This window comes from Gekko japonicus, unplaced genomic scaffold, assembly GCF_001447785.1.
Source record: "Gekko japonicus isolate JY-2015 unplaced genomic scaffold, Gekko_japonicus_V1.1 scaffold711, whole genome shotgun sequence".
Taxonomy (NCBI): Eukaryota; Metazoa; Chordata; class Lepidosauria; order Squamata; family Gekkonidae; genus Gekko; species Gekko japonicus.
Genome location: NW_015165849.1, coordinates 259,818 through 282,962, shown reverse-complemented (window position 1 = coordinate 282,962; position 23,145 = coordinate 259,818). Strand labels below are relative to the sequence as shown.

The 23,145-nt window shown below is 45.7% G+C and overlaps 1 protein-coding gene across 1 annotated transcript in view; it reads left to right on the top strand.

Annotated features, from left to right (window-relative positions):
• Positions 1–5,784, top strand: part of GPI (glucose-6-phosphate isomerase) — a 36,157-nt gene extending 30,373 nt beyond the window's left edge. The window contains exons 15-18 of the mRNA XM_015411090.1: positions 1,115–1,243; positions 3,767–3,842; positions 3,944–4,010; positions 5,115–5,784. Of these exons, the coding sequence (XP_015266576.1) occupies positions 1,115–1,243; positions 3,767–3,842; positions 3,944–4,010; positions 5,115–5,238 (396 nt within the window). The 3' untranslated portion in view covers positions 5,239–5,784. The remainder of the gene's footprint in view (positions 1–1,114; positions 1,244–3,766; positions 3,843–3,943; positions 4,011–5,114) is intronic.
• The last annotated feature ends 17,361 nt before the right edge of the window (positions 5,785–23,145 follow it).

The following is a 23,145-nucleotide window of genomic DNA, read 5'->3' as shown; positions in this document are numbered from 1 at the left end:
TGGTGGGCTCTCCTTCTTTGGAGGTCTTCAAACAGAGGCTAGATGGCCACCTGACAGCAATGCTGATTCTGTGAACTTAGGCAGATCATGAGAGGGAGGCCAGGGAAGGTTGCATCAGTGCTTAGTTCTTGTGGCCCTTTCTCACACGCCCAGGGAAATGCTGACTGCCACTTTGGGTTCAATAAACAATTTTTCTCCAGGCCGGCTGGAGGTTTTTTGTCATCTTCTGGGCATGGAACAGCGGTCACTGCAGGTGTGTAGGGGGAGGTATTAGTGAATTTCCTGCCTTGCGCAGGGGGTTGGACTTCATGACCCTGGAAGTCCCTTCTATGATTGTCAGGAGGCTGAATTCTAGGGTTCTGTTTTCTACCAGCATTAAATAGCCGTGAGAAATAGCTAGGGATTTTGAAACCACAGAAAAACTGGGGGTTGTGCATGGAGTGGCAGGAAATGTGGGTGTAATTGCAGTATGAACACCTTATGAATATTAACTGTTGCCAAAATTATCTACATTTAAACAACCCCCCAAAAAACCACCTTGAAAACGTTATATCTAAAGTATACATAATGCTATAGATTGTCCTACATAAAAAATTCATACTTCCTGTTTTGAGTAAAATCTTGTCCTTCGTTTCACTCATTCTAAAAGGGCAAATCCTTGCAGTGGGGTTTTTTTCCAGTATTACCTCAGATTTAACGATTTCCCTTTCTTTGAAAAACTGTGAGGACTTTTCATGCTCTGCATTTTGAGTGAGAAAGACCTTGTCTTAAAGCATTTTATTCATTTCAAAATAGAAAATATTTTATAGGAGTTTTTTTCATTGCCCCCCAAAATTTCCCAGATTTTTCACTGCTCTAACTCAGAGCTGCCTTTTTTTTCTTTTTCTTTTTCTTTTTTTTTTGAGGGCTCTCTAAAATTTCCCAATTTTTCCATGGGTGGGATAGCTTCTTTCCCTGATTGTTTCCCCCAGGTTTTCACATTTCTCACTTTAAGCCGTGGAGGGAAATGTCGTCATCAAGAAATCATCCTTTCCCACGGCAGACTTGAGGCTGTCTGGCAGGTAAGCCAGCCGCTGGGCAGGGCATCTGAACACCTTTTTCTTGTTTCCCTTAGATCCTTCTGGCCAACTTCCTTGCTCAGACAGAGGCCTTGATGAAGGGGAAGACAGCGGATGAGGCCCGCAAGGAGCTGCAGGCTGCGGGGCTAAGTGGGGATGCTTTGGAGAAACTCCTTCCACACAAGGTACTTCCAGCAATATAGCCATTTGATTGCAAAATTGCAGTACACTTGAACTGAGTGGGTAGATGGTGCCCCCTGGTGGTAATGTTGACGCTAACCAATAGCAGTCAATCTTGGACACAAGTAGAACAATTTAAGGAAGTACTGAAACGCACTTTCCACCCTAAGGCGCAGCCATTTTGTAGTGGTTCCTACTTAGGTTCACCAGATAATGTCTTGGTTCCTGCTGCTGCTTTTCACTCCAGTTGGAGCAAAAATGGGGGATAGGAAGTAACAGTGGTTTCTCTGTGTGGTAATCTCTGTGGTTTCTTACAATAGAGATTGGGGATTCCTAGAGTGCTACAGTGTCACTTGTATAACAAGATGTGATGTCACTCTGTGAATGTGCACACACACACACCATTTTTGCTCCCAGGAGTGAAAAGGGGGGCTGGCAGGCAACCCTACTCCTATTAACCCTTTCTCGAGGTGTCCAAGGGCTCCACAAAGCTGGGGACCTCTAGTTTGAAGCACTCATACTTATAAGAGAGGGTGGGAGAGGAGTTGTCACAGATGGGACAGAGTATTAGCCAGTCTCCTTCATCAATAGATGAACTTCTAGCCCTGACCTGGATAGCCGAGGCAAAGCCCGATCTTGTCAGATCTCAGAAGCTAAGCAGGGTTGACTCTGGCAAGTACTTGGATGGGAGACCTCCTTGGAATACCAGCAGTTGGGAGGTAGGGGCAGGCTTTACTCAGGTACCTCTCTGAATATCCTCCAGTTCCCCAGTAGGGGTCAGTCGCCGGTGGTCGCCATGACTCCCAAGTGCATATACACACGCACATATGAAAAATACCAAAAAAACCAAACCAAAAAATAAAAGAACTTCTACAGAAACCACCAAGGGAAGAATATTGGTTTCTTAACCACTAACCAAATGATTTTTATTTAATTTGGGCTACTTGTCCAAGATCATGTGCTACTTAATGTTCTCAAATCCTCCTGGTTGTATGGCCTTGGGCTTACTTTTTACCGACATTAGGGTTTTTCTCAGTCACTAGTATCTTGATCTTTCAGGGGCAGAATACAGGATATTTTCCTCAAGGCCAAAATTGTCCATTGCGTCCATGTCCTCTTCCTGTAATAATGGACTTCTTGGCTCTGTATTCTGTTTATCTTGACAACTGGAAATTAGGTTATCTTACAGAACACTCAGATCAATAAGTCCCCTCCACTATCAGCTTCTGTAGATAAAGGACACTAAAAATATTACCTTCGACGTAAGTAAAGCAGAAGCCGTGTTCTTAAAACCATTCAGAAACTGTTAGGTTTATGTTCAAGAACTCATGTTTTCCTATAATACACATTGCTGTCTGTTTCCCAACCCTTAAAGAAACTATTGTATGAGCATAGTTGTAGTTAAAGTATAAATATTCCAACAGGGCTGAGGGAGCTGAAGTACATAATCTGAAGTACACTCCACCTAAGAGGCCCTGCCCTCTCTGTTCTAGATAACCAACCTGAATTAGTCAAATAGGTGCTGGAAGTTAGTAGGAAACCAATCATGTTCTGGGCCCATCTGATGAGAGAAAAAGCTATTTCTGTTCTTTGCCTTGATTTTTGGTTCCTAATTTCTGAACTGTTGTCGAAATAAACAAGGGCCAGGGGGCTGTCTGCCTTCCTCCCTTCCACACGTATCAACAGACACAGGAGATGAAGGTCGGCCAGATTTTGGCTCTGTTCTCCTTTTTGCATTCCGTCTTCTCTCTTTTCACTCAGCTTTCCTTTCCCCCCTTCCAATTTAAATAAGTACTGAAACTTCTTGTAACATGTAGTTTCCTTAATTTTTCCTCCTATTGATTGACCCCATTCTTGTAGCCATTTTTACAAGCTATCCTTTTTTACTGGCATGAACTTTATCACTATTTAGGTATTTTGCTCTGAGTAGATGTTACCTTTGCACGCCTAATACTTAGCTAATGGTAATTAGCAGCACATTAATATTCAGAAAGAAGCACTAAGATCTGGTTCACACATGCAGGAGAGTGCAGGGGTTGAATGAACTTCAGACTACAGGGACTTTAGAGGGCTCCCTGGTGTTCAGCAAAGGGAATGAACTCTATCTCTACTCTGCTAGCTCCCTGTTTGCATGGAGCCTTAATTATTAGTGCAGAGAAACGTTCAAAGCTAGAGTCCCCTCTCTGAACTCTGAAGGCACGCAGGGCCTCCCAACCACCTCACTTCTTTGTGTGTGTGAACCCAGTGTACGTTTTGACAGCTGAGGGGAAGAGCCACAATGAAGGATGCATGTGGGAGACAGCAGTTGGCCTGTGCCTCATTTTGGTTCGTTGGGGGGGCTTTGTGGTGTGGCGATGGGGATGTAAGTTGTAAAGGGGGCTTCAGAGAGGAGGTGCCACCTGTGTTGAAGCCTGTGTGTCGTGTTCTGTTGTCGTGAACAGTTAGCTGCATCTCATATGCCTAATCTCATATGCTTCTGAAGATAACAGTGTGCAGTAACAAACGTGTACCTTCTTTCCTTTTGAAAGGTGTTCGAAGGCAACCGCCCAACCAACTCTATTGTGTTTACGAAGCTGAATCCATTCATTCTTGGGGCCTTAATTGGTAAACACTTTTTTCCTTTTTCATTATTAGAATTCTTGGAATTCATCTCACAAGCCTTCGTGTTTAATGTTAACCTGCTTCTTAAAATGTCTGTCTTACAGCCATGTACGAACACAAGATCTTTGTTCAAGGAGTTGTGTGGGATATCAACAGCTATGACCAGTGGGGGTGAGTAGCTATATTTTTTGATAGGTGGGTTTTTTTTTCTTTTAAGGTTAACTGCCTTGCTCCAGAGGTTGAAATCCTACCACCAAATCTCTCATCCAGATTAATTTGGGCTGGCCATAATTGAAATTGTTTTTTGAAGTATCCATGCAACATTGTCATCTTTCTACATTTTCCTCGGTGTGCTGTCCCACAAAACAGCTTTAATCCTGTAAGGAAACCTTGCAAGGAAAGGCATGCTGTCCCGTCAGAAAGGGCACATTTTCAAAGATCCTGCCTATGTGGTGCCACTTCCTTCCTGTCAGTCCAGTGTAGGGTTGCCAGGTCCCCTCAGCTTGCCAGCAGGGGGATTTGGGGGGTGTTCCAGGGGTGGGCAAGGGGTAGCATGTGATGATGTCATGCAGAAGTGACATCACATCGGGGACATTGTGCGGTGACGCTCTACATTTTGGGCAAAACTCTGGGGGTTTTGGCCTAAAACCATAGAGGTTTACCCAAAAAGCATAGCATCACTGTGTGACATCCCTATGTGATGATGTCACTTCCACATGATGTCATCGCATCGGGGATGTAACCACACAAAGTCCCTGTTTGGGTGTGGGCCTTCCCCAACTGGCTGGCAGCGGCCAGAAGCCCAAAAAATCAGGGGAACCCCCACCCAAACGGGGGGGTCTGGCAAGACAACCCTAGTCTGGTGCAGCTGCCATTTTCGCCTCCATGCCACCAGAGGGCTTTTTAAAGAATCTCTCACTGCTACAGCAATTACTGATTTCTTTCTTTCAAATAAAAAATCCTGAGGCCACATTGGGAAAATGGTGACTGTGTGGGACTGAAAGCCAGGGATTGCGCAGAAAACTCCCATGGGGCATCTGTGTCTCCATAAATGCTTCTGCGTTCACAGTGGCAATGACCAGGAACACTGAGAATCCTTCATGTGTGGAAGCAACAGGGGTGGTTATGAAACTAAAATGGCTGCCGCTTGCCCCACTCCTTAGATGGATGCCTTGGATGAAAGGGCAGCATGTAATGATTGGCTTCCCAAGAGTCTTCATCACCACCACCATCCCAAAAAATTCTCCCCCTCTTTTTTTGTTTCCTTCCTCCCAGCGTTGAGCTTGGAAAGCAGTTGGCCAAGAAAATTGAGCCGGAACTGGAGACGGACGCGCCCGTGACCTCCCACGACTCCTCGACCAACGGGCTGATCAACTTCATCAAGAAGCACAGGGCCTGATGCCCCGGCTGGGGGAGGACGTGGAGAGTCCAGCTGCCCACACCCCGATCGATGTTGTAGTTGCTGCTTCGTTAGCCACTTCTAACCAAACTAGCACTTTTACCAGTTCTGGCCTTGTTAACGGTTAACCACGTTGCATTGCTTAGCGTTGCTGGGGAGGGAAGACACTTTTCCTGTTAGTGTTTGTGCAACCTGGAAATTGTTTGGGAGCTGTCTGTGTTTTGTGGCAGCTGAACTGTAAAGTGTTGGGTGCCATGCCCTTGGTTCTCTGCCCTGCCCCCTCTGCTCTGCAACACCCAGATGTTTCAAAGCTGCACGATGGGCAGTTCGAAAACCTTTTGCCACAGTGTGTTTTGTGAAGTCAGTGCAAATGTGAGAATCCCAGCCTGTACCTGTACAAGAATACACTATAGCAAACTGAAATGATGCTTGTTGATCTGTGTTGTCCTTTCGTGTGTAGAGGGGGTGGAGTCTAGTTGGCCTTGGCTCTTAGGACTGTTGGATAAAAGCCTGCTGTCCTGTTTCTTTTTAGACCTATAAAAAAGCATCATCAACTAGTTAATTTTGTTGATTTATTTCATTTATATCCCACTTTTCTTCCCAATGGGGATAAATTCTCCTGCTCTCCATTTTATCCTCACTGTTCTCCATTTTATCCTGACAATAACCCTGTGAGGTCGGTTAGGTTGAGAATGTGCAATCCCCTGCCACTACTTTGCCTACTGTCCTTTGAGCTTTTCAGAAAGCAAGGCAGGGCTGCCTTCGTTCAAAGAGAAGGGGTTTCCAGGGCTGCAGTAGCAGCTGCAGCCGCTGGAGGATCAAGCACCTGGGCTTTCCTTAGGTAGTGTGTGTGGTTCCATCTTCCTCTTCGGGCCTGACCAGGCATTTCAACAATCTTCTTTTGCGAAGCAAAGTGGGAGTTCTGCTGTAGTCTTAGAGTCAAGGAAGCTCGGCTGTTCCAGGACGGGGGGGAGTGGAAGCCCACCCCCTCCTCCTCCAGGTGTGCTCTGCTCCCAGTGGCTGGGCCAGGCTTAGGCCAGTGGCCGGAATCTGAACAAGGGAGCTGCACGTCGCCCAGAGCCCTTCATAAGCTGGGATAGGGTGATCAACACATTTAATAAAACGTTCAGTATGGTTGATGTGCAATTCATTTGCAAAGCAAGGACAGAAGGTATTGGGTTTAGGTCCGCCCTCTGCAGCATCCATTTTGGGGGTTGCCTCTTCTCCCTCTGGCAGCCATTTTGGATTTGGCTTCACCTCCTAGGGCAGCCATTTTAGGCTTTTCTCTGCTGCCTGCCACAGCCATCTTGGATTTGCCTCCACCTCCTGGGGCAGCTGTTTTAGGGTGCTGCTCACTGCCCCCTCTCAAAAGTTGCTGGTTGAGGACCCCTAGGTTAAGAAGAAGAAGATGAGCTGGTATTATACCCTGCCCTTCACTACCCGAAGGAGTCTTGGAGCAGCTTACAATCACTTTCCCTCCTTCTCCCCACAACAGACACCCTGTGAGGTAGGTGGTGCTGAGAGAGCTGCGACTGGCCCAAGGTCACCCAGCTGGCTTCATGGGGAGGAGGAGCAGGGAATCAAACCCAGTTCTCCAGATTGGAGTATGCCGCTCTTAACGACTGCACCACACTGGCTCTCCAAGCTTTCAGAGTCCATGCAATTCTTTTGCAAAGCAAGGAGAGAGCTTTCCAAGTCCATTTATCTGTCAGATCCCCAGTCAGGATAACAAACCCACGTTCCAAAGAAGTAAGATTTATTTCCAAAGCATGGTTGATCATGAACATACAGAGATTGTTCAGAATAAAGACAATACACAGGGGCAACGTAATATAGGAACTTCAAACTTGGTTAACCCAATGGGTACAATTCCCTCGCAAGGGAGCTGATTAGAAAAGGCGCGAAGTAGCCTGAGAACCACAACAGCTCAATTCATAAACACAAGTTGAGTTCACACGGGAAATGTAATTAAGCTAGGCAAGAAGACATAACACTCCAACGTCCACCTGCAGGAGACACTTGGCAGTTACAGCAGCATACCGGCTGAGCGGGCACGGCCGGCTGGACCTGATGAGGCACCGGTGGTGGCACGATAGGTTGAGCAGGCAGCAGTCCTTGCCCCTGTTGAGGCTGGTGTTGGAGCGGCGGCGGCCCAAGGGGGGGTAGTTGGCCCCCCAGACGATCCGCGATGCGATCATCCACCATCTGGTGCATGGCGTTGAAGACTTCTGTCACCGTCCTCATGAGATCTTGCACCGATCTCTCGAGCTCCTGAATCCGGGCATCCTGGGATGCACCCCCAGACTGGCTGTTCCTCCCGATCGTCTCGTTCGGTCGCTCTCTCGTCCGGCCAGAAATCATCTTCCACTCGATAATTCACTGCCGGGCAACTCCGAGGTCTTTCAGGATAAGATCCCGGTTCAAAAAGGCTTTTGCGGGGCCCACTGCCCCGATGAGCAAACGTTTCCCTGGTGCCTTGGGTATCAAACATAGTCCAATCCTCTGAGGCTTTGACCTCTCGTTTCCCCCACTGCGATGGGGTAGGCGGAGGCCAGGGAATAGTCTCATGCCTCGGGATCGCTCCCCCAACGGCACCCCGGGCTTCCATGAAGTCCGATGGTAAGGCAGTGGCCCGGGCGGCGCCTCGGTCCTCTGCCCGGAAAAAGGATTTCCCTTCGGCCCCGCTCATGATCGATGTCAGACTCGGGGTGAGGGGGAAAATGGATTCTGAACAAAATGTCAGATCCCCAGTCAGGATAACAAACCCACGTTCCAAAGAAGTAAGATTTATTTCCAAAGCATGGTTGATCATGAACATACAGAGATTGTTCAGAATAAAGACAATACACAGGGGCAACGTAATATAGGAACTTCAAACTTGGTTAACCCAATGGGTACAATTCCCTCGCAAGGGAGCTGATTAGAAAAGGCGCGAAGTAGCCTGAGAACCACAACAGCTAATACCATAAACACAAGTTGAGTTCACACGGGAAATCTAATTAAGCTAGGCAAGAAGACATAACACTCCGACATCCACCTGCAGTTGGCAGTTACAGCAGCATACCAGAAGAGGATAACAAGGGGAGGGAGGGAAGGAAGAGGGACGGGACGTGTCCCAGAGAAATGGCAGTCTGGTACACCTCAGTCTGGTACACCATTTGGCAATGCCTGCCTTGTGCAGAATGTCTGTTTTAAAACAGGCACAGATAGAAACGATCTCTGAACACTTGAGTGTAGTCTGGGGAGGGGGGTTGTATTTGAGTTACAAGTCTTTCATGGTGCTCCATGATCACTCTTAATCACTGGAAACGAGGGCCACAGTTTCCTGGTGCCCTTGGCCAACTGAGTTTATTGTAGCATGGGCAGTCATCATAACCTGTTTTGTCAAGGGTGCAAGAGTTGGCCAAGTTGGATGGTGCAGTTAAACAAAACTTCATTGAATTGGGTTCTGGTGATCAGTGGAAGGCTGTGGAGGTCCTACACTTGGCATGGTGGCCAAACTTCCTTGAAAGACCACTAGCCGGGGGTTAGAGGAGGGGAGGGCAGAAGGGATGGGGTTCAGTGGGGGGTGGAGGGGATTTGGGGGGCCCACCTGCCACTCCATTGTCTGGAGTGGAATTAGGGATGGATTGGGGATGGTGGATGTGCTGGCGGGAAGGGAAGGAATGGTAGTAGGGGTCATGGGAAGGAGGGAATAACGAACGGGAGGTGGAAGTAATGGGGGGAGGGGGGAAGAAGACAGTGGGGTGGTCAGAAGAGTGGAAACAGAGACAGTGTGGTGGGGGTAAGTAGAATGGGGGGTCTGGTGAGGGTGTGGGAATGCGGGGCCAAAACCAGGGGGGTGTTGGTGAGAGGGGGAAATGGGATGGAAGATAGTCGGATCAGTCTCTCCCTGGGAAACTCCAATCACTGTAGTTGGTATAAATGGATGGCCCTTTGGCACACTCTTGTTTGCCACAATGTCAGTCTTTCTGGAGCCACTGCCCCAGGAAGCACAATAAAAGACTTCACCCACCCACAAAGTTTCAGTCGCATGACCAGAAGCAGGGCGGTTCCCATGGGAGTAGGTGGCCCTTCAGGTGGTCCCTTCCTCCTCTTGCTGTAAAGAGCAGGGCCAGCCCTACAGGGAGGTTGAGTTGGCAGCTGTTTTCACTGCTCCCTCTCAGAATTCCAAAGGTGGCTTCAGGCTGGGGACCCCTGGCTTAAGCTTACTACGTCCATTCATCCCTCAGTTTGGCAATGCCTGCCTTGCGCGTAATGTCTTGAGCTGTTTGGAGTGCCTCCCAGAATAAGGAAGTGCTCTCAGCACCCAAAATAAGGTTTGGACCACCACACCACACACATCCCTCCATGTTCAGTGGACTCTCCATAGGTTCCTATGGGAGTAGGTTAATAAAATAATTATAAAACAATAATAATATAAATAAAACAATTATACATTTTTTTTATTTTAAAAAACCTCAGTCAACTCAATTTGAGTTTCTCAGTTTACAGCCAATGCTGTGAATACAACTGCAGAGTCTCAGGCGTATTTATACATCTCTGTGTCCATGAGGCATTGCGACATCGGTGGAAGGAGGGCCCAGCATCTGGGTAACAGGGACTGATCTCTGGACAGCATGGCAGATGGGGGTGGGTGGGTTGGTGAGGTGGAGGAGGGCAGGGGTCAGACACTGGCCTCTCACTTCATCGGCTCCTCTTGAGGACCAATGGAAGGGGCAACAGAGTTGCAATGTATGGGATGGGAGGGAGAATGGAATAAGGAATGGTGGGGATATTGGAGGGAAGGGAATTGGGGACCTTTAAGGGGAAAGAGGGAAGGAACTGGGGTCTGTGGTGGTCTCCCATCATCCCTCCAAACATACTTCTGTGAACTTCTAGAGATCTACCTACAATGTCCTCCTTCAGCTCAGGATGCCTGCTTCATCCCTGGTCATGCTGCAATAGCTTCTTCCAAGCATATTCACATGGACACACCTGAAGAGGAGCCCTTAAACACTTTGATAATATTTGGGATAAATGTCTGTTGGGTGTATGCTCCCTCCCCCATCAATAATTGATAAGGTAACGTTTTGGTTTTCCACAGCTGAGTGATCAATATTCTAGCAGCTGTTGATAAATTCAGTATCAAAATTGTGGCTTCCAGTAAGGATTCATGGAGAGCGGATGTCTCCATAAATGCGGAGAAACACTGCGGCCAAGAACACCAGCGTAATTCTGGCCGAGGCAATCTCTTTGGATCAAAGGGAGATCATGAGATAAACCACTTGGCTTTCCCCCAGCACGGCAACTCCTCATGAGTAAACTGTAGACACTGAGGTTTTTACAGCTAGCCTGGGAGGCTGGAAATACATCTACACTCACAGCTACGGTGGAGCTTATACGGACATTAACCCTTGCCAATCCTCATTTCTTAATTTGTAAAGGAAGCAATGAAAAAGAGAAATTTCCTCTGCAATGAAGGGAAAAAAGGCTTCTTACAGTGAGACAATCCTTTTTCTGAAACTACAAACATAAAAAGGAGCTCTAACAATGGTTTAAGAATTTGATGCAAAAAGCTTTACAAAGGGAAGATACAAGGAAGTTTTTAAAATGAAAAAGGGGACAGTTGTTTTCTTTTTAAATTATTTATTTTTGATGAAAGTGCTTTTAGACAAAGTTGCTAGCTGAAGAGAGTTGAGTCTTAACCACTACACCAAACTGGCTCTCTGTCAGTTGGTATATATCACCAGAGAAATGAGCTAAAATGTACAAAGACATATCCAATGGGTGTTGGAAATGTGAACAACCTGAAAGGACATTCTATAATTTATGCTGGACTTGTAATAAAGCCAAAAAAATGTTTGAAAGAAATCCATTCATTAATCCAGAAGTTTCTAAAGACTAATGTACAAATGAATGTATAACTGAAACCAGAGGCAGCTTGAAAAAAGTCATGGAACTCTGTTTTTACACATGACAAGGGCAGCGAGACTATTATATGATCGACAATACCCACAGTGGAGGAATGGCTGGTGAAGATGTTGGAACTTGCGGAGATGGCTAAACTTACTTCTTGGATCAGAGAAAAGACAATATCTACATTTATTGCTAACTGGAACCCCCTGGTTTTATGTTTAATGTATCTCAGCACATAGTGCCGCTAAATGTAAGCCGCCCTGAGCCCGTTCGCGGGGAGGGTGGGATAGAAATCTAATAAAATAAATAAATAAATGATAGACTTTTCGCATGAAACAAACAAATGAACCGATAATTTGTGGTTTTGAGGAATAAAGAGAGGTATTTTAGTTAATAGAAAAAAGAGAGCTTCACCCTCCCCTTTGTACCTAATGAGTAAGTGATAAGTTTGAAATCCTATTTGTATTTGTCACAAAGAAAATCAGAAGCCCCTTCTGATGCTGGGAAAGATTGAAGGTCAAAGAAGAAGGGGGCGGCAAAGGATGAGATGGTTAGACAGTGTTATCGATGCAACAAACATGAAATTGAGCAAACTCCAGAGCACGACGGAAGACAGGAGGACCTGGCGTGATGTGGTCCATGGGGTCATGAAGAGTCAGACTCGACTCTGCGACTGAACAACAACAATGTTCCCTTCCCTCTTTTTTCTCTTTATAATTCTGTAATCTGTTTATTCTTTGTTTCTATTTTTATTAGGTTTTGCTAGTTTTTAAATCTTTTGTTATAATAAATTTTATTGAATTTTTTTATAAGGAAAGATAAATTCAGTTTCAAAATCCTATACTTTGTTGGTGTAAGGATAATTTGTCTTCTCATGCCTCAAACAAAAGCACCACAGACAAGCAAATCAAATCAAATCAAATTTATTAAGAACAGTCATAAGACCAGCAAAATAAACCAAGATAGAACAACGGAGTCTACAACATAGAATCCTTACAACCTTAATTACTAAAATACCAAATCGGTCAATTCTGTCATTAATGGCTTGAGTTACAATACATTCTGCGCTTTTTGATTACCAGGTAACAATATTTAGCAACATTGTGTGTGACAGAATCATAAGTATCGGCCAATAAAAACTTCATCAAACAATCCTTGTCATATGTAAGATAATGAGCCAAGGGTTTAAAACGTGAGAGAAGGGGTGTCAGCAACTGCTGTCTCTCTTCATCATACAAAGGACAATGAAGTATTATATGGGAGGCCGACTCCACCTGTTCTAACAAACAGGAGCAAATTCTCTGATGCATGGGGGTCCGGGTATTTTCAGGTAGCAGAGATCAGTCCCTCTGGAGAAAACAGTGGACTCTGTCATTAAACCCTGCTGAGGTCGCCACAGGAAACTAACACTGTTTGCCCAAAGCCAGAGCACTCCCCCAGAGCCTCTTTCTAGATCCCGTTGTATTTATTTCCGCAACGGGCATTATTTCTAGTATCTACCATAAAGTACTGCTGAGGGTAAAACATCGAGCCGTGCTCTAGTAAATGTCCATCTATAGTTAGGGTTTTTAATGAGTCCAAGGTAAGATGTGGCATTTAAACCTGGTCCCATCTTTAATCTCTTATAATAGGAAGGCAGGGCTGCATAATCTTTTTGTGCTTCAGTATCTTTAAATCTTTGATAAATTAGGTTCTTTGCATACTGCAGACCTCCTTCTGACAAATTTTCAGGATCTAATCCAATTAGTTTCAATTTATCTATTACTCTAAGAGCCCACTGGGGATATGGTGTTGATGACAAAAGATCAGGAATAAGTCCCACCGGATTCAGATGGGACTTAACCCAATAATTACTCCTCTGTATCCAATGTTACAGTAGATAAACCTGCTTCTTGTCTTAAGCTCGAATTTGCAGTACCATTAGGGACGTTGAAAAGTGCTCTAAGAAATTTCGATTGTACTACCTCTAGATCTTTAAATGTACTCTCTGCTAGTATTTGTGTTCCATATATCATTTGTGGGAGGGCTTTGCTCAAGAATAATTTAAGAGCTGCCGGGACATACTGGATGGAGATCTTTCCTAAAGAAGCGCAATATAGCATTTGCGCTCTTTTGTGCTGAACATGCGGCATTTTGGAGATGTCTAGAAGCCTTTCCGTTAAATGAAAAGGTTAGTCCCAAATATTTGAAATTTTCAACTTGATCTACCGGTACCCCGTCCATTGACCATTTCATTTCTTTATATTTTTTATGGAAACACATGATCTTTGTCTTTGAGTAATTTACAGTAAGTAGCTCTTTTTGGCATTGTGCACTAAATTTTTTCAGCGCCCTGTTTAGACCTCCTCTAGTACATGAGAGAAGCACAGTATCATCTGCATACATTAAACAGGGATTTTTCTTCCCATGCCCAAGGTGGGTGCTGAAGTATCAATTTCATGCAGGCAAGTTATCAAGCAATTAACATACAGATTAAATAAAAAAGGAGCAAGAAGGCAACCCTGTCTAACACCTTTTTGGACTTGAATAGGTCTTGATAGCTTACCATCAGCAGCGTAACGTATTTGTAAGGATGTATTTTTATATAAATTAGCCATCAACAACAGTAATCTCTTGTCTATAGCCCATAGCCTTTCCCTCACAACCGAGTCAAAGGCCGCTTTCAGATCGATAAATGCCGCGTATAGTACTCCCTTATGGTTATGCGTGTATTTTTGTACTATATAATCAAGGACCAAACAATGATCTAAGGTAGAACAGCCTTTTACGAACCCCCCCCTGTTCAAGTTAAGTATTTTTTCCTGTTCTAACCAACTGCATAGTTTCAAACACAAATGTTTGGTGTAAAGTTTGCATATAATGTTAATCAAGCTAATGGGTCTATAATTATTGGGATCTGCTCTGTTGTTTTTCTTGAATATCGGGATTATTATAGCCAACTCCCATTCCTCTGGGATTTGTCCTGTCAGATCAATATATGTGAAGAGGTTGTCCAAAATCGGGGTCCACCAGGTTGAATTAGCTTTCAATAGCTCTGCTGTAATGTAATCACTACCTGGGGCTTTTCCACTTTTGAGATTTTTAATATAAAATCCCACCTCCTTAGTTGACACTGGATCCCAGGTTGGAAAGTTGCTCAACTCTCTCAATAGGAGGGATTCCCCATTCCCTCCTTTGAATAATTCTTCATAGTGGTTTTCCCATATCCTTGCAGGGACCACAGACAAGCCAATGTCTTTAGCGGTGATTTACTAACTGATACTGATCTGGGTCATGATACCACCCCCCCAAGTGTGGGCGCCTTACCTACAGGGCTGCCTGAGGCATGCTCTTGTGATGAGCCACCCTGCTGTGGCTCCCAGAATGAAGCGGTGTGAACTCTCCTGAGACTCTCCTAGCCTGCATAGCCAATGGATGCCAAAAGGAGCGGAGACACCGCCATCCTCCCCCCCCCCATGCTGGAAAGCCCCAGCAAGGAACCTTCACCATGTGGGTAACATTGCAAAGGCATCCCCAGGGATGGGAAGGCACCCCCCCCCAAAAAGCTGCCTGATGATGGCCCTAAGGCGAGACATGAAAGTCACTCACCCTACCAAACCTGCCGAAATACTCCATGAGGCTGCACTGAAGCCAGCAGGCAGGCTCGCCCAGGGGGGCTGACCGGACCTAACTGTGTATCCCCAGTTCTAACAAAGAACGTGTTTGAGTATGTCTTCAACGCTTTGAAATAAATTTTGCTTTTCTTGAAAACGTGGATTTATTCTCGATGCTTGGGGATCCAACACCAGGGGGGCTGACCGGCCAGGCCAGGGTCCCCTGGTGGCAACTGTTCCTTCCTGAGTGCCCCAATGGAGCCAAGGCTGAGGGAAGGGCCAAGCAGGTAGTCCCACTCCCCCGTCCATCACACAGCGGGTTCAACAAGGCAGTCACCTCCCCCTGCCCTAGGACTGACTTCCACAGCTTTCTCCAGAACCTGCACAGTGGCCACAACTTGTGTCTCTGGAATGTCCCTTCCCAGCATTTCTGAAAGAGCAGAAACCAATTTGACAAGTTACAGTGAACACGCGTACAATCGCTGTACAGTGTACACTTGATTTTTTCTTTGCATGTTGAGTAATTCACATGTTATGTTCCAGTTTGGTGTAGTGGTTAAGTGCATGGACTCTAATCTGGGAGAACCGGGTTTGATTTCCCACTCCTCCACTTGCACCTGGCTGGATGACCTTGGGCAAGCCGTAGCTCTGATAAGAGCTGTTCTTAAAAAAAGAGCAGTTTCTGTCAAGAGCTCTCTCTCAGCCTCACCTACCTCACAGGGTGTCTGTTGTGGGGAGGGGAAGGGAAAGGAGTTTGTAAGCCGCTCTAAGACATCTTTGGGTAGTGAAGGGCGGGGGTATAAATCCAATCCTTATTATTATTATTATTTCTTCTTCTTTCTTCTTCTTCTTTCTTCTTCTGAAACCATACTTTTACCCTGGTACTATTTCCTGGTTTCATTTGTAAAGTGAGCACATGTTGGCTTTTTCTTACAAACCAGTTATGCATGTACATGCAGGAGATACATGCACTCAACCTTAACATTCCAGATGAGTTAATATTCATCCAACTGTAGGCATATTTGAAGCTCTAGAATTAAGGAGGCAGTTTTGGATGCCAGCTAATAAACTGAAGCTTAATCTCAACCAGAGAGATGTAAGGTGTCACCTCTTCTGGATGTGTTTGCACTTCCTTGGAAGAAACAGGACTGAGGCCGACTGCTGGATAAGCAGGTGGCAGCTGTAGCCAGAAATGCCTTTGACCAACTTTGACTAGTCAGCCACTTGTGGCCTTTTCTGGGCAGAAAAGATCTAGCCACTGCAATGTGCTTTCTGTGGGTCTGCCCTTGAAAAGTACTCTGAAACTTCAATTGGCGCAACATGCTGCCGCCAGGATGTTGACTGGAGTGGGCTGTGGAGACCACATCACTCTCCTCTTGGCCCGTCTACACTGGCTCCAAGTCTGTTTCTGCACAGAACTGAAGGTGCTGGTGTAGACCTTTGAAACACCACATGGCTTAATGGCACCAGCATACCTGACGGGCCTCCTACTCCCATATCAATCTACCCAACCACTACATCATGTTCAGAAGTGTTGCTTTGGATGCCCTGCTTTCAGAGATTAGGTGGGTGGCCACCTGGGGGAGGGCCTTCTCAGCCATGGCACCAGAACTCTGCCAGAGCTGCTGTGTGGAAATATTCCCCACAGCGCAAAAGAGACTGGATCTGCCTTCCTTCCAGGCTTAAGAACCAGATGGCAGGGAGAGAGATGGGGTGGGAAGCTGAGCCGAGGAACTGGCTTTCTGCTTCTGCTCCCTTTCGACCAGAGAAAGCCAAGGCAGGGATCTCCACAGTGCTGTCATGGGAACATGTTTCCAATTAAGCCTTAGTCATAGAGTTTTATGTATAGCACCAGCATGCTGGTCAGGACACTGCTGACAACACAGAAGAGCCTGTTCTAAAGGTCTCCTCGGGTGTAGCTTCAAAAAGTTCTTGGTTCCACCGACTTGAAATAAGATTTGAATTTTATAACAGAAAAATAGAAAATCACTGTCTTCTTACAATGTAGCATTATCTTGCAAGTGCCACTTTTAGACAGAATAAATGTGCATTAAAAGAGTGTGTGTGTTGGATCACTAAATGGAAATCGCTCAACAGAGAAGCTTGGTAGTACAAAGAAGAGCACCTGCACACTAATCCTGCACACCCTCGGCAGACTTTCTCCAGCCAGGTTTGCTTCTCCCTCTCCACTGCTGGGCACTCTTGGTGGACTTCCCAGAAGGGACTGGCTTCACTTGGCTTGACCAAAAGCAGAGCTGAGCAGGAGCAAGGCTTGCAGGTCCCTGCAACCAGGGAAGCACAGGAGGGCCCAGCCACTGGGAGCAGAGCCTGCCTGGAGAAGGAGGGGGTGGCCTTCTGCTCCTGAACACTGACCTCCCCTCCTGGAACAACCGAGCTTCCTTGACTTCCTTGTTGGATCCCCAGGCATTCGAAACAACTCCACGTTTGGATCAAAGTAAGGTTTATTTCAAAGCGATGGTTCAAACAGGAACAAGGACATTGTTAGGAATAACTGCGAATACATGTGAGCAACATAATAAAGAGATTTGAACCAGGTGAGGGCCAATGAGCCCAGTTCCCGCTGGCGGGAATAGAACTTAGAAACACGCGCCCATTTCATGGGAACATAACAGTTCTACACAATCAACACAGGTTCAGTTCACAGGCTAGATACCCATAACAAGCCGAGTGAAGCACCGACTCCCACCACCAGCTGCATGACCTTGGCCAGTTCCGCAAAGTACAGAGTAAGCATAAGGAAGCAAAAGAACCGGGGGGGGGGAGGTTAGAAGAAGCGTTAAGCAGGTAACACCAGAGACAATGGCAGCTAGCTGACAGAACATAGCTTCCACCTGTGGCGTACCTAGCCTATTTGGTGCCTAAGGTGGATAATTTTTTAACACCCTTTTCTTTTCTTTTTTGCTGTCAAGTCACATCTGATTTATGATGACTTCATAGGGTTTTCAAGGCAAGAGATGTTCGGAGTTGGTTTGCCATTGCCTGCCTCCGCATCGGCTCTGCTTAGCGTCTGAGATCTGACTCTGAACAAGACAGTGTTCAATGTGGTTCCATGTAATTTGTTTGCAAAGCAAGGAGAGAGGGTATTCGTTTTAGGTCTGCCCCCTGCAGCATCCATTTTGGGGGTTGGCTCATTTCCCTGTCGCAGCCATTTTGGATTTGCCTCCACCTCCTGGGCACCTGTTTAGGGTGCTGCTCACTGCCTCCTCTCAGAGTTCCAAAGATAGCTGCAGGTACAGATAATTCACCCTGTTGCACATCTGTGAGGTCATGTCCACATGGTGATGATTCACTGATGTGTGCACATTGTCTATACAAATGCAGAGACATGCGCAGCAGCAGTGGAGCATGAAGTAACATTGAACACTTCAATGATCTCATAAAGATTAACTGTCAGTACAGCATAATCCAGACTGAATGTGTTCTTTAGAAAAACAAGTTTCTGCATGATACAGCATATAGTCTCTTAGCCTGGATAATAAAAATCTTTTTGTTCACTGTCGCTTTCATTTTAAACCTTTATATTATTTACATTGAAAACAGGGGGGGTCAGATTTACTAAATTAAAAAATCCATTATAGAATTAAAGAGTAATTACAAACATTCATAGCAATGTTAGATGTTGATTTCTAATATTTAATAAATAAATGACACCATTGCTCAAATATTGGAATTGTTCAGCGGGCTTTCTGTAAACACCTCAGTCAGTGTAAGTATTTGTGTAATATGTCCTAGTTCATCAATCACCTGTTTTGTTGTAGGGATTTTTTTATTTTGTCAATTTTTAGTGTGTTATATGGATAGCCTGAATTGTAGAATAAGCCTGAGCTTCAGTCACAAGTGCCACAGACTCTCAGGCTGATTTCGCACTAGAGCTGCCTTGCGGTTGCGCTGCCGTTTGCCCCGACACTATTGGTCAATTTCACACCCGAAGCTGCGGGGCTGCATTTTGACTCGCAGCTTCACCCGATTTCCCCCGCAGTTTTGTGATCCTGTTTTTTGAGGAACCCCACCCCCACGTGCACGTCACTAGGAAGTGACGTGACGCCGCCGAGCATGCTGGGGGCGGGGCCACAACCATCTGAGTGAAAACTCTATGGTTTTCCCTCGGACAGTCGTGGCCCCGCCCCCAGCGTGCCCGGTGTTGTCACGTCACTTCCTGGTGACGTGCATTTGGCGCACGCACACGCTCAAGCCACAAACCGGGAGTTCCCCCACTGCGGTGATTTTTTCACTTGGCAACCCTAGTTCCAGGCCATATAGGTTTCTTCCCCCCTCCCCCAAAAAAGTTTTCTCTGTTTTCCTAACTAACAAAAACTTAGCTGTGTTTGAGTTTGACACTGAAACTCCATCTCTAGGACCAAATATACTCATAATTATTGGCTTAATACAGATATTTATATTTTTACTTTTTAAAAACCTAAATCATCAAACTGCTAAATATGCTGAGTCAATGTCCTCAGTGTAGCACAGTCAGTTTTGATCTGATTAAAGAAAACAGCATATATTTTAACACACACCCCTTTTTTATCCAAAGAAGTAAAATTTATTTTTCCCCACCCCCAGAGGCTTCAAAACGTCTGGTATTTGCACTGACCCCTCCTTTTCCACAAACGAGAGAAGTTGCACGATTAGTGCAAAATGTCACACACACACTGCATGCGTAAAATTCGACCATCGTCAGAGGATCTCTGGCTATCTGATATCATACAAGGGCCACAGCGCAAATGGGAATCCAGAGGAAGTGCACTGGAGTGGTCATTGCTCTCCAATTTATCCACAAGGTGTCGCCTGGACACAATTAGTAACAAGGTGCCTGAGGAAGAAGTGCACTTGCACTCCTAATGCTCATACCTGGAATAGAACTTGGTTGGTCGTCACTGGACTCAGACTTTGTTCAAGGTGCCTAAAACACAGCACAACACAAAAGGAAATGAAGAGTGGATATTTGCTGCTTTTGTGTTCTGTGGAAGGCTAAAACTTACTGGGGGTTTTCTGGCAGTGATGTTTTAAAAATCACAATTCCTGATTTAAAATGGCCAGACAAACTCCCCTTTCTGACCACTGTAAGAAACTAACTTGACTTTCCCTCTAAAATGATGTTTTGATTTACATCTCTTACTAGTCAGTTTTACCATAGAGTTTGAGGTGAATTCTAGATCTTTGCACCAGAAGTGAATCCGATCTCCCCCTGTCTCCTGGGGGTTGCCAGCACAACCCCAGAGGGCAGACCCTATGGCGTCGCATCTTTGCTGAACTCCCCCCCTCCTTCCACAAACTCTGCCCTCCCCAGGCACCCTCAAACCTCCAGGAATTTTCCAAACCAGAGTTGTCAACTCAGGAAAAGGAGGGATTGGAGGAACTAGCTTTTGACCTAAACATGATATCATGCTGCCAACTGCAAGTTAAGACATTCCTGGAGATTTTGGGTTGGAGCCTGGGGAAGGCATGGCCTAGAGAAACAAGGGACCTCAGTCCACATTCCAATGCAGACATGATGTCCTCCAGAGGAACTGATCTTCGCAGTCTGGAGATCAGCTGTAATTCTGGGAGATTTCCAGGCCGTACCTGGAGATTGGCAATCATACATCAAAGGATGTGGCCTCAAGGAGATGAAATCATGTCTCAAGTGAGTTCTTTCCTCCCCAAGTTCTACCCTACCCAGGCACCGCCCACGAATCTCCAGGAATCTCCAGGAATCTCCTAACCCACAGCTGACAGTGCTAGCCACTGCCTATGTGTATTTTGGAAAGAAATTCTGAGAATTGTACTCACAGCTGCTTGCAGAACCCTATGGTTGCCAACCTCCAGGTGGAACCTGGTGATCTGGAATGAGAGCTGATCTTCAGACAACAGAGATCAGTTCCCCTGGAGAAAAGGGCTGCTTTGGAGGGTGAACACTGGAGCATTATAGCTGGGCTTTCCTGTTTACATATTCTGCTTGGTTGTAAGGTATTCTTTCCCTTGACCATGGAGGCGTCAGAACAAAAGTGGCTATTCCCATTCAGAATAGGACTCTACATTTGAAGTCTTTAGATGGCTTCTAGAGAGGAAAAAGATATAAAATATGCTGATTGTCAGAAGACAAATATAGATACAACCATATAATTCTGGGGGGGAACTTCCTGATATTTTACAGTTCACACCAGAGTGAGTGGGATGCGTGTGCATGTTTGTGTGGAAATACTTTGCATTTTCAGTCCGTTTTCAGTTTTGAATCTTCCTTCAGGCCTGGACAACACAGTAGTAATTCTGACGTGGTGAATAACCATCAAAACTACAGTGATGTTCTCCAATGTTCAACAGCATTTGAACTGTTGAGATAGTACTCCTACACCAATTAGGTTCTTACCCTTTGAGAAGGATTTGCAAAAGTTAGAATGGCAGAGGAAAATCTAGACACAGCTTACGGCTACATGTGAGAAGCTAGGGAGGGATGCTCAACTTTTGAAAGTTGAGTCGAAAGGGACCTTGGAAAGCTGGGAACAGAGGTAACGAGATAGTTGTCAGTGGACTGAGAAGACCACTGGTGGAGGCAGCAGAGGCCAAAGGAGGAAAAGGGCAGAGGAGAAAGGAAAGAGAAATGAGCATCAGGATTCTGGCGATTTTCCTAAGGACACATGGAGCCAGTATACTAAAAAAAGGGGGGGGGGGGGGGGGGGAATGGACGACAAAGGCCCAATCCCGGAGTGACTACAGCATTTTACGGAATGTGCCAAATCTGTAATTAAATGCAAACATAATAACCACCACCTTTTTCTGCAGAGGAGCTTCTAGTGATTTAACTGACACGTTTTTCTCTCTGCAGCCACAGAGATGGCAACTCTTGTTTTAAAGAAAAGAGCCGGGTGTTCTCAAGACATCCCCGTGATTGAAGAGGAAGGCATTAAAGGGAAAACAAACCATTACAGTAAAAAAAAAATAGTGTGTAATTTAGATAATTGTGAACAATAACATGATCTAAGATGAATGTGGTTATTACAGGCTACTCACGGCAGAGTCTATCGATGTAAATTATGCCAGGGGGGGGGGGGGGGGAGACACACACATTTTGAAAAACAGCGGGCAAGTCCAGACGGCAGCTGGTCACACAAAAGAAGGATGAGAAGCTATACCTGAGCCATTGCCAGAAAAAGAGAAGCCCTTACAGAATTTTTAAATGGTGCTAAGAACATGAGTTGTAGGCTAAAAGAGAGAGCTGAGTCTGGTAGCACCTTACAGGCCAACAAAGTTTTGAGGATACAAGCTTTAGATACTGCGGAAGGAAACTTTTACTCTTGAAAGTTTATAACCCCCAAATCTCCTTGGTCTTTAAGGTGCTACTGAGGTGGAATCTAGCTATTCTACTGCAAACCAACATGGCTTTTCCTCTGAGGCAAAGAGAGAAAACATAAGATTGACAGCAGCTGTGATTGGTACTATGGCAAGTTGTATTTCTGGGACTGGATCTATCCAACATTTCCACTGGTGAAAAAAGGTGGAAGGTAGTTCCCCTTTGACATCACCAAAATGCTAGGCTGGGAATCTTGAGACCTGCATAGACAAACGCCACATAAGACAGGGGTAGATTTGCCCAATCATGCCTGGCAATGAATGGGAGCTTGGGGAGGGGGACAAAGGGGAGTACTGTGTTGCATGTGCCATAATGTTGGGTAGTTCTAGGAATTGCTGTAAACTCTATTGTAAAACTGCATTTGCAGTGGCAATGAATCCACAACAGAGAGTTAAATTGCTAAAGAGGCCTTTGAGTTTTGAGTATTAGGATTGCCAGATTCAATAGTTGTGCCGACAGGGAAGTTGGGGGGTGGCGTTCTGGGAGTGGGTAGGAACATCACACGATATGCATACATCACCCAGAAGTGACGTAGGTATGCCGGTGATGTCAGGAGCAACACTCTGATTTTTGGGCAAACCTCTATGGTAAAATCACCCTCAAACCACAGAGTTTTGCCCCAAAACCAGAGTGTCACCCCTCCCAACATCACCAACGTGCCTGCATCACATCTGAGTGACATCAGTGCATTGTGCACAATGTCACTGTTTGGAGGATGGGGGGAATTTCCTCCCGCTGGCCAGCTGGCCGCAGGTGCAGGAGCCTGCGAAAGTGGGGGATCCCTGCCCCCACTTGGGGAATGGTAACTCTAAGTCATATGTTGGACTATGGGCTGGCAATTCGTTGATGGGCACTGTGGGGGGAGGTAGGCCTGTGACCAGACAAGCAAGCTGCAAGGTCCTTTTAATAACTTTAGCAGTATACCTTAGATCACTTTCCCCCAGTGTGTCCCCCATAGGTGCCATGGTGCCCACCAGTACTTTCCTTGGTTCTCACTAAGCTTTTCAGAAAGTGGGCAGGAACATTGTAAGGCAGCATTGTTATTGACTGTTCTCATTCAAATGA